The 12223-nt window shown below is 40.9% G+C and overlaps 1 protein-coding gene across 6 annotated transcripts in view; it reads left to right on the forward strand.

The window, feature by feature from the left end:
* The window catches only part of syne1 (spectrin repeat containing, nuclear envelope 1), a 244378-nt gene that overhangs the window by 36783 nt on the left and 195372 nt on the right, over positions 1-12223 (forward strand). For all 6 annotated transcript variants that reach the window (NM_001127037.2, XM_018093792.2, XM_018093789.2 and 3 more), the window contains exon 3: positions 11712-11773. In NM_001127037.2, the coding sequence (NP_001120509.2) occupies positions 11712-11773 (62 nt within the window). The remainder of the gene's footprint in view (positions 1-11711; positions 11774-12223) is intronic.

Consider the following 12223-nt stretch of genomic DNA (forward strand, 5'->3'; position numbering starts at 1 on the left):
GTGTATATGAAAAAATGCCATTTGTATATGATGAAATCCAGCTGCAAAACAGTTCTTCTTTTTCTTCATCATTTTAAATCCTGGGAGGGGAGGAAGGACTAAAACATTGATGTTACAAATTGTAACACCTTCTCCATAGTTTACAGCATGCAGGAACTACATAACCCACAATACATTGCACTGTGATGTTACTTTCCTTATTGACGTCACATGTGCAGGGAATTGAGGGATTTGGAGGATGCAGGCTGAGTACAATTGACTACAATCAAAAATTACAATTTTTTGAGTCTCAAAGTAGTCAACTAGATCAGCAGGAGAACAGGGGGCTAGGCTTGGGGAACTATTCTAAACCATATTATTACATTATTTGATGTATACTTGATGTATATTAATGTATAATACAAAGTTGCTTGGGTGGAGTTCCCCTTTAATAGTAATGTTACATATTAAATTTTCTCCCCCACCAACCTTGTGTGTTTTCGGGGGTTGGAGCAGATGGATGCTTTCTGTGCTGAGTTTCCACCTGCGGATAAAACGCCATGTGAAAGATTAGTTGTATCCGTGAGATTTGTAGTTCTGGGACTGTTGCATGATACATTTGGTCATAGAACATAATAGTAAGTGACAGTGAATAGGAAGAAAACAAGAAGAACAAGGTACAGATGATTCTGTTTACTAACATCATTGGGAGCTGAGGGATCAGTTAAAACAATGCTCCTATTTGTATGCACATTCAGACAGGAACATTTACACAGAGGGGATGAAGGTTAAAAGAAGTACAGGATGAATATTTAAAGTGCCGGTACAGAAGGGTTACCATAGCAATGGCTGTAGAATATAGCCACTGGCTAGAGGTTGCCTTGGTAAAGGCCTGTGTTTGATTTAGGAAAAACTTCCAATATACCGTTTGTGTAGCAGGTGAAACATGCTGAAGTCTAAACTTGCATCCTCTTCCCAAAAGAAAGGTAATTATTCATTTATTCGGGTTTATTTCAGAAGTATTAAGGGGATTATGCTGTTGAGGTTGAAGTGTGCATATACATATGTCTATGACACATGGGGCAAACTATAGCTTTCTTCAACTCCAAGGCTGTATGTTTTACTGGGACTTGCATTCAATTTGGCAGGACTTACATCTCTGTATGGTTAAACACATAGGCAGGTAGACAGAGAAATAGACAGACAGTAAATGATAGATAAAACAGTATTTTGTCCTCTATGACTTTTAATTGGGCCAAGCATTTAATCATGGCTCTGTACATCTTTCAAAAGAAATGTTTGCTAATGGAAGTGCATTTGTTTTATATATTATTTGCTGAAATATAGTAGTATCCAGAAATTTCCAAAGGGAGACATGGCTGAATAAGTTGAAAATAACTGTAACCATTAAGCCACCCATTATGTTTTACATGCCTTTGGCTGTTTGTGTTTCTTGACAGATAGTTCTACTGTGCACAGACCATTCACAAATGTCAAATTTTTTAAATAATGTCCATTATTATAGTGGGTTTCTTTGTGTTGTGGGTTGTTATTTATAATGTATTATTTTTGATTAAGACTTAAAATGCCTTATTTTATATACTGAACTTATTGCACCAGCCTAAAGGTTCGGCATCTCTATAGTAGTAATGATCCAGGCCTTCGAAGTTGTTACAGTGTTCTGGGCAGCTGTTGACAAATTAATCTTAAGGGTCATTGCACAGAAGTAAATGAGGTTTTTCTGTCATAGAAGCAGATGCTACTGAGCTCATTATTAATTTTTGATGCGTACTGCACTGGTTTTACGTATATTGTGAGTCAGTCCCTAAGTGCAGTAAGTGACAGCAGCACAGAGCATGTGCAGTGAATCAGCTGAAGATGGGGAGCTACTGGGGCATCTTTGGGGGCACAGATCTTCCACTGCTAAAGGGCTACGGTTGCCTTGGGCTCAGTGGCGTAACTTGATCACACCAGGCTCCCATACAGAGAAAGCGTTTGGCACAACCAGTTCCTACCCCCCGCATCCCTCCCGGCCCTGACCGCTCCTGGCCCGACCGAACCGGTAAATTTAAGATGGGAAAGGGGCCGGAAAGGGGGAACTAAGGTACAGCAGACCCTGCGGTCTGGGCCCCCCTGCTGCCCAGGTTTCCCCCCCAAGTATGGGGTCTGCTGTATAGTAGTATGTAGTTAAGCCACTGCTTGAGCTGTTACAGGAGCCCAAAACATAATTTACAACATTTCTGCCCTATTTCTTTAGTTAGGCTTTAGTTCCCCTTTAAGAGACAGGTCAGTGATGGCTTCCGGTGCTACTGGCTTATTTGCATAGCATTATATGAATGTGTTATGAATATTATTATGAATATCATTAACACCATACAAATGAGTTTGGAAAAATGGGGCATACAAGGGAGCACTTTAAGCCGACACTGAGCTGAATATTTTTGTATAAGTGAAAGAGTAAGGTGGGTGATTATCTCTTCCAGCAGGGAGACTTGGGTCAGCACTTACTTAATCTAGAGTAGTGCAGTGTATATGGGAAGCTTGTTCCATACATTTGCAGTTATGGTGTACCTGTGGCGACTCAAACTAACTGTCCACATTGGAAGTGATTGGAGATATCTGTATGGTGTACATATTAGGGCATCCTACAGCAGTTTGATTACCCTATATGTGCCTTTCACTGTGTTAGGTCTCTATGAGAAAATCTGAAGCTGCACCTGTTTTTTGCACTTGAAACCCTGCCCTGCACTTTGTAAATGAGACTTCATGCATTCACATTAACTGACAAAGCTCTTGGTATGATATTGGCCTGCTGCTGCCTGTCTACAGCTCACTACTGACAAACATTTAATTACACCATTGCAAATGATTGCGTTATGACTTCTGCTACTGATTCATAATTATATAAAGCAAAAAATCCGTCATGTAGCAGTGACTGAGGTGCAGTAACTTAATGGTAACAGTAGGTGGTACAGCAATAAAGAGCTTGCTGTAACAATTACAGACATGTTTGTGCATATCATAATTGTTTCTGAATCCTTCCTTGTAACGGAGTTCCATTTGCTAGATAACAATAACTCTTTTTCTATTCATAACATTAACAGTGGTGTTTCCTCTGTGTAATCTGTGGGTGCCTAGCTGCTGGCTGTTGGAAGGAAGAGGCTGGATTATATATATTATACATATCACCTGTCATATGTTACACTGGAGCATGGAGTCCCTGTACAAGATTATTTTATAGCACTGGAGGATGCATATTGAGAAAGCAGCAACCATTATTCTCCATAAAATAGCTGAAGAGCTAAGAAAAGTTAAAAAAAAAGCAGTGTTTAGAGTGTGGGAAATATATAGAAACATAATTAATTTGAGTTGAAAAAAGACAAAAGTCCATCAGGTTCAACCTCAACAATCAAATATCTATATATACAAATGCCTATATTAAAGGGGATGTAAAGTGAAACAGACAATTGTTTCTGCAGCTTTCTCTCCCCTCCTTTGATTGAGATCCCCCTAAGTCAGTGCTGTCCAACTGGCGGCCCACGGGCCGCATGACCCCCCTCTGTGTGGCCCCCACCTGTCTGGCTGCTTTGATGGTTTACCTTGTGTAAACTTTAAATGGTATCAGTACTGAGATTAACTGCCCCCTGCATGGTTCTCACCTCAGATTCAGGCTGTAATCCCTCTGTATTGTTTAAACATGTAATTCCCTGTACTGTTCACACCCTTTAATCTATGCATTGTTCACCCCCTGCAGTGTTCACACCTCAGACATTGTATGTACTGCCTGGCCTATGCTGCCTGTGTGTAGGCAGCATAGGGTAGGCAGAGTATGGCACACACAGGCAGCATAGGGCAGGGAGGGTATAGCACAAACAGACAGCATAGGACAGGGAGGGTATTGAACACAGGCAGCATAGGGCAGGCAGAGTATGGCACACACAGGCAGCATAGGGCAGGGAGAGTATGGCACACTCAGGCAGGGTAGGGAAGAGTATGGCACACACAGGCAGCATAGGACAGGCAGAGTATGACACACACAGGCAGCATAGGGCAGGCAGAGTATGACACACACAGGCAGCATAGGGCAGGCAGAATATGACACACACAGGCAGCATAGGGCAGGCAGAGTATGGAACACACAGGCAGCATAGGGTAGGCAGAGTATGGCACACACAGGCAGCATAGGGCAGGGAGGGTATGGCAAAAACAGGCAGCATAGGACAGGGAGGGTATTGCACACACAGGCAGCATAGGGCAGGTAGAGTAGGGCTGCCTGTGGGAGGTGAACCTGGCAGGGGTTTGTTCTGGGAGTTTGTTAGTAGTTGGAAATAGCCATTAAATGGTCCCTAAGGTGTGTAATTATATGCTGGGGGTTGCTGTGCTATCCACAGGGGAGGAGGAGTCAAATGGATTTTAGGGTGTGTCTTAATATGACATAATATAATTCTTTCACATATGAATGATGGTTGATATCCTTGCAGTGAGGACCACGCATTTGGGTTTTTGCTGCACTACCACCATTGTGATAAAATGGGTGTGTTTTGAAGTGGGTGTGGTTTAAAAGGGGGAGTGGTCAAAACTGGCTTCCATTAGCGGCCCTCCACCATGTATGTGCGAAAAATTCCGGCCCTTGGCACCGCAGAAGTTGGACGGCACTGCCCTAAGTGATTTATGGGCTGCCCCTCCAATGTTTAACTGCTGATACAGACTGATAGGGCTCAAGGGTGGTTTAACCCTCACTTGTTTAAGAATTGCCCCTCAAAGCACCAGGGAGTAGGACAGCCAGCGGTCGCTAAACTTAAAGGGGATCACGTTTTGTTCACTGGTATAACTGTTTTATTAAATGTTTGTTTAATCCTGTGTTAATACATATTATGTGTGCAAATCCAATTCTAAGGGTTGTCTTTAATGGTTGATGATGCCTGGAGCAAAAAACCCTGTGTGGGGCAACTCTCAGGAATTCCCTAACAACAACAAGAGCTGGATGCATATTACATATTTCTGTGAATTGAGTGCGGGATAACATTTACAGAGTGAGGATGGCATAACTTTCAGGGTGTCAATGCACATAGTGTTAATAATGACATTAGCATGTTATTTGCTTGAATCAATCAGTTCCAGACTAAGCCGAACAGGTACTGTAGACCAGGGGTACTGTAGACCAGGGGCCCCAACCACTGGTCCGGGGACCGGTGCTGGGCCGTGGGCTGTGCTGAACCGAGTCACCTTTGGTCCCAATTACTTGTGATCCCAACTCCCTGATGCGTTACACAGCCATGACAACAGCTAAGCGAAGCCCAGGAAGATTTTTACTGATTACGACAAGGACCAAAGTACTTTATTAAGCTGTATGTAATAATAATATTAATAGTAAAGTGTATAATATAAAATTTAACTAGCACTAGTTGCACCGCACCCCCCGTTCCCGGTCCTTGGAAAAATTGTCTTGCTTGAAACCGGTCCGTGGTGCAAAAAAAGTTGGGCAACACTGCTATAGACAGCCTAGCTGGCCACCTCGTTTTTCCCCTCCTTCCCCTCCCGGAGCGTGCATGCATAGGCACACATGGTGGAAACAGGAATGGAGATAGTGAGCAGGAGTGAGGTGAGGGCCTGGATTAGATTAGGCGTAGGCAGACAAGAGGTACATGCCTAGCACCCCCGATGATTGCACTTTAGGCATGTGCCTCTTGTGCCCACCCTTAGTTCCAGCCCTAGGAAAACTTCAGTAGTGGCTGTTGATGCAACCTGCTAGTCAAACCCGCCACATCCAGGTTGGGGCTAATTGCTGGGTTCCTTAGCTTCAGTGTTTGAACTTTTGCACTATTACTCAGAGTAGGCTGGGAAGGCACATTACTGCTCCTTCAGTTACTTACAAGTGCAAGGAGCAAGTAATGCACACCATACCTGCAGGTGTGTTACTAGGTGAGTCTTTCTATATTATAGTTGTGGCCCTTTTGTGCAAAAGAGGTAAAGCAGTGTTGTTTATGTTCTGTTTGCTATTCTCTTGGGGTTACCCCCCACCTAACTTTTCTTTGTCACATGAACTAGACCTAAGTACTGGAGATTCTAAAGGAACGTAATTTAACAGACCTGAAAAGAAAGGAAATGGTGCCATTCACTGTAGCTGTCTGAATAGAGAGAAAATCAGTGATAAGTAGCCCATTCATAAAGTGCCAGAGAGGATTGTCTGAGAATAATGAGATTTGGAGTGAGCCATTGGTGCTACAGTAAATAAAAGGAAATGGGGCACTGTAAATAAAGCATAATCAATGTTAGTAAATCATTTCAATTTGGCACATTTCATGTGAAAGGATGCTGCTTTTAATTTAAATGGTAACAAAGCAATGCTGTTGGAAATCAGCTTTTATACTATACAAATGCCAACTTCTGTTTTGTGTACTTTTTCTTTTTGCTAACACCATAAACAAGCTATGGTGATTATTTATCCACCATTGATATGTTTTAAACATCAGACCCTCCATATACATAAACGTGTAGTCATGCTAAAATGGACATAGTTATTGTGTGAATTGATGCCATTCAGTAAAGGTGCATGTGTCCAAAGCTGCTCCTTGCACTTCTGTGTTCTTATGCCAAGGGCCATTGCATCCCCACCCCCAGTCTGTTCAGATAAATCATCACCCTCCACCTCAAAGGGTTCCCACTGAAGCCCCCATCAAACCACACAGCAGATGTGCTCCTAGGGAATTTCCTGCAGACGTCATTTATGCTCTGGGTATGACCAGACCATAGAATGACCAGTTCTATTCCTATGCGATTCATAATAAATAACCAGAATGTACTGTCATTGTTCCCTAAATTAACCCATGGCCAGATGTTTTGACTTTAACATTAAGGTGGTACAATTTTTCAAATGAAAATAGGTTTGTGTAGAAGGTTTTGCGTGTGGTTCTGCCAAAAGAAAAATTGCCAAAAAATATGAATGTTGTCAGCTAAATCCTGTTTGTGTGTCTGTGAGTGTATGTTGTGTTCCTGTAGAAAGCAGTCTGTAATGTGATGCTCCAGGCCTCAGGGGAAACCGCTTTCTTTAAATTACATGGTAAAAGAAAGACCTTGGGGCAGCGTTTGTTTTGCTTTTAGTTTAGAAACTAAAACACAATTGAATTTTTCTCTTTTCAACTGCCTTAACTCTTTTTACAGAGATGTCTGTAGTGATATGTTAAGTGGTAAATGTAAGTGATCCGAGCCTTATTGTTGCTGCTTCACCTTGTATGTGTTTGTTCATTTGCTGCCTCTTACTCCCTAGGTAGAAGTTATGCCCATGTGCTGGTGTTTTATTAACAGTCACAATTTTTTGTGCCTCATTATTGGGTGCAATATTCTTTACTGTGCTGGAAATTTAGAACCCACATTATAATGGAAACAATTATAATGTGAGTAAGGAAATGCTTTTCTTATTATAGTGATGAGCTTTTATGGGTACTTATCATGCATAATATAGAGAATAGTGTACCACTATTGTAATTATTGCCTCCATGTGTTTACATCACCTGCTCTCTGCCTGCTTGTACTAGGGTAGGGACGAGAGCAGTTGAGGAGGAGAGATTTCTCCCCTGTCCCCTGGCGGCCTGCTCCCCCTATATATAAGCCACCGGACCAGGTGCTAATACAGGTCATGCAATTTCAGATAATTTTTAACGATGCACAATTTTCAGTGGATCATGTGACACAAATGATATCACTAAGCACCATTTCTAAAGATATATTTATTATACATATGCTTTATACCAACATTTGTGTAAACAATTGATCCCCTAAAATTATGAAATACATATTCCATAATTTAGTGTACTCTTACGATGAGCATTAAAGGATATGGTAGAATGCATTGCATTTACTCACTTCACTGGTGGCACAAGGGTTAAAAAGGTGCAGTGTGCTATACTATATTAGCATTAACCAGTAACTGTGACTGAATACTGGGTATTTATACATGGATTTATTATGATATGGCATGTAAACTAGACCCTATCTAGTAAGAGGCTTATTGTGTTAATTATCCTGTGTATTGCTGTTAGATTATGAGCATATCCCCCTATTATAAAGATCTAATCTGGTGCCACATAAGAAATATTTTTCCTTACCTTGTTAGCAATGGCCATGCTTTAGTAGCAGCGCCTTGTGTTCGGAATAGACTGATGTGCCTGTTTTCCATGGGCTGCTCTCTGCCTCCGATACATGAACTAGGTTGCTGACATCACAGTGTTTACCATACTGATTGGTTGTCCTAAGGGAAGATGGAAATGCACATCAGGAAACCAGTAAGACAGAATGATGGCACTGGAAACAGCAGGACTGTCTCTCGCAGAGCACAGATGTCAGCCACACACTCTGTAGAATGACAAGAGGTTTATTTTGGATACTGAGTGTTTTGTGTAATTTTTATTAAGGAATTTGCTGAGCATTTTGGGGGGTGAATTGATATTTTTTAAGTGAGACTTCAACATCAGACAACAGCCGAGGTCAGGATACCCCAATGGCTCTGTATAAAGAAGCTGAGAAGAGGAAAGTCACATCAATAAATCTGGTTACGGGATTTTTCCAGTACCTCCGGGGTAAGTTTATTACACCCCGTATAGAGAGTATCGCGCTTGGGGCTACCCTGGGAATCACTGATTACTCTCTGAAGCCTCTGCTTCATGTTCACTTGCATCACAGATAAATGAGCAGAGCACTTAGTTGCCCTTGAGTGATATCCCTCTCTAAATTTGCCTTCCTCTCTGTGATATCATGTAGGATCTGCTTAGCTTGTTGTACTACAGGACTACTGATTGTAAACTTCAGATATATTTGGGTTAATTTCATTTGTTTTTATATTGCTATCTATTAGCATATTAACCGTTGCATACAGGGTAAATTCAATTTACTAAAAGTAATTGAGATGTTTTTTTGGTTATTATCAAACATTTAAAAATAATTATCAAATATATCATGTATTTATGCAGTGTGTTGTAAATAAATATATTAGGTAAGCAAGCACATATAACCATGAAACACTCCTGACATGCTGATAACTGTATGAATTGAATATCCATGTACTATGAACATAGTAGACATGCACTATATTTTTGTGGGCATGAAACTTTAGGAAACTGTTGTGAAAGTACAAAAAAATGCTCCTTTAGTAACACATATTAATTATGCATAAAGTGGCATAAATATAATAACAATAATAGCATGTTTCTGGCACCTGGTAAACTAGATAGTATTTATGTACTGGTTTAGCTTGTAAATAAGAAAAACAAGCAATTACATTTCTAGTCAGAAAAACATCCCCTTTGCTTGTATAGCTGATATATCTGACATTGCTTAGACCTTTCTCGTAGGCCCAGGATAAAATCAATATTTCTTTCTTTGGCTGTCAGGCTGAAAAACAAGGTCACTGAGGCACTTTCTGTTTCTGCTTTATTCATTTTGCTGCATGTTTATTAGGCCTGACAGAGTTGCCTGACGATGGTGCAGGATTTATCCTTAGTTTGCTAACCACTACCATTAGATCCGAGTGACTATTGTATTCTGTGGGGCCTGTTTATTATGCTGTGTAAAATAAACGGCAAATTTATAGAGGTGTGTTTTATTTTACACCATCTGTACGCTAGATTTGGCATCATTATTTTATGCTGCTTCAGACCTTGTGTTCAGGCAGAAGCCATAACAAAGCCTGACAACAGGGTCGGACTGGGCCACCGGGGCATCAGTAAAAAACCTGGTGGGCCCCGGTGGGCGAGACCCGATCCCCGAAGGGTGCTCCACTGTTCCTCAGGTCTCCCTCGCCCAACTTGTTGCAGGTTTCATTTACGCGCACTTGGGGGAGGGGGTCATACAGGTGAGGGAGGGAGCCCTGCGGGGAGGTTTGTGAAGGCCGCAACGAGAGCCATTGGGGGGTGTTGAGGCAGAAGCCCCGGTGGGCCCTGCACCGCCCAGTCCGACCCTGCCTGACAATGTGGGGAAAATGTTGTCACCATTTTCTACAGCTACTAAACCAGTGATGAACCAGGCACAGGATAATGGAATTCTTAATTTGTTGTAATGATGACATTTCCCAAATTGTGCAATGCTCCTTTGTGAAGTGCTTGAAAGCTCTAGGAGCCTATCGCCTGGTTAGAAAGTACTGTGTTACAGTCTAGGGACAGAACATTTGTTACATTATTATTAGACATACACAATTACATCCAAACCAACCAATAACGGATACAAGAGGTTGGGTTGTCTGAAAACACGTCTGAAATAATGGTTTGTGTATTTTACCTGTTTGGGATATATGTCATTTCCCTATATTTCTATAGCATAGCACATATTCATTTTTATAGAAATTTCTATACTGTACAATGTTCTTCATTTTATGAAAACATGGATTTATCAACATCCTTTACTGTTTTGAGGTAAGCTCTAAAGTGAGAAAATATTTAACCCATTCTCCACCTATACACCAAATAGGTTATTTTTTGCTAATTTTCTATAGGGATGTAGCGAACATCGCCAAAAATGTTCGCGAACCCGTTCGCGGACTTTCGCCAAAACTCGCAAATATTCGCGAACTTTGCGAACGCCGTAGACTTCAATGGGAAGGCGAACTTTAAAACCTAGAAAAGCCATTTCTGGCCAGAAAACTGATTTTAAAGTTGTTTAAAGGGTGCCACGACCTGGACAGTGGCATGCAGGAGGGGGATCAAGGGCAAAAATTTATCTGAAAAATACTTTGTAAAAAAACCGCAAAAAAAAAAACGCAAAAAAAAACGCCAAAAAATAACGCCAAAAAAACCCGCAAGCTATTCCTATGTATACGCAAAGGCGAAAACCGAAGTGAAAAAACGCGGCGGAAAAAACCGAGGCGAAAAAAACGCGGCGCAAAAAAAAACGCGGCGAACCCAAAATGGCGAACATCGCCAAAAGTTCGCGAATTTGCGGACTTGTGAACACCCGATGTTCGCCCGAATTAGTTCGCCGGCGAACAGTTCGCTACATCTCTAATTTTCTATACATTAATGGAGGAAAGAACTATTAAAACGGCAAGTCACTGGACATTAAAATAATGTGCATGTAATTTGCTGTCAAAAACTATGGTAATTTCAGAAGTAAAATACTTGTGCAAAGCATGTCCTTGTGAAAAGGAAGTGACAGACTAGCCCAGTTAACCATATTCACTTTCAAGCAACTTTGCAATATACATTAGTTAAGAAATATGCAGCCTTTTCACTATTTTTAATGTAAGAATATGGTTTGGAACAGTTACCTAAAACTGCCCCTGTTTTCCTGCTGATCTGACTGACTACTTTGTAAGAGCAGTGGACTCTCCTCAGCCTGCCTTCAGCCTGCATCCTCCAAACCCCACAATTCCCTGCACACGTGATGTCAATAAGGAAAGTATCATGTGGAGCAGTTGTTACAATTTGTAACATCATTATTTTAGTCCCTTCTCCCCTGCCAGGATTTCAAATGATGCAGAAAGAAAAAAAACTGTTTTGCAGCTGGATTTCTGCATATAAAAATGGTATTTATCCATACCCTTTGAAGGAACAGATTACAGTAATAGGTATATTAGTGGTTCTGTGTTGTGTTGGGCTCTTTAAAAAAATGTGGTTCTGAAGCCAGTGTTCCACTTTAAAAAAAAATGAATGGCATTATACATCCACACAGCTGTATTTACAAACTTATACCTGATTTTATAGTGACCTACAGTAGATTTAATAAAATGTTCTTTTTTTTTTCAGATGAGCAAGAGGCAGTCCAGAAGAGAACATTTACAAAATGGATAAATTCTCATTTAGCTAAGGTAATTTTTTTTTTTTCTCATTTGCAAAGTATCAAATTAAATCCAGTATAACTTCCTGTTTTCTGGTGAATAAACCACTTGCATTGCTTCATAACTTTTCTTGCTATTTTCCTTATGGTGTTTGGGTAAACCTTAAATTTTCTCTCCTGGCTACTCCTGAAAGCCTAGCCTGAATGTCAGTTAAAGTGATAGATGTGATGATATTTACTGCCTTAAAAATTCCAGAAATTATATCAATATGGCACATATAGCAGTGTTTTCAAATATGTGTAAGAGCCAAGGGGTCCTGGACCAAGAGTTGGCATACGTCCCAATTTCCATGGGACAGCTCAGCGTGCAGAGCTGAAAAGCCCCTCATTTCCTGCACTGAACCTGCACTGAAAGCTTAAAAAGATACTATGTTTCTCAAACATAATTAAAAAAGTAGCTTTCAGCAGAGAGCCCAGAAAA

The sequence above is a fragment of the Xenopus tropicalis genome, chromosome 5 (genome assembly GCF_000004195.4).
Source record: "Xenopus tropicalis strain Nigerian chromosome 5, UCB_Xtro_10.0, whole genome shotgun sequence".
Taxonomy (NCBI): domain Eukaryota; kingdom Metazoa; phylum Chordata; class Amphibia; order Anura; family Pipidae; genus Xenopus; species Xenopus tropicalis.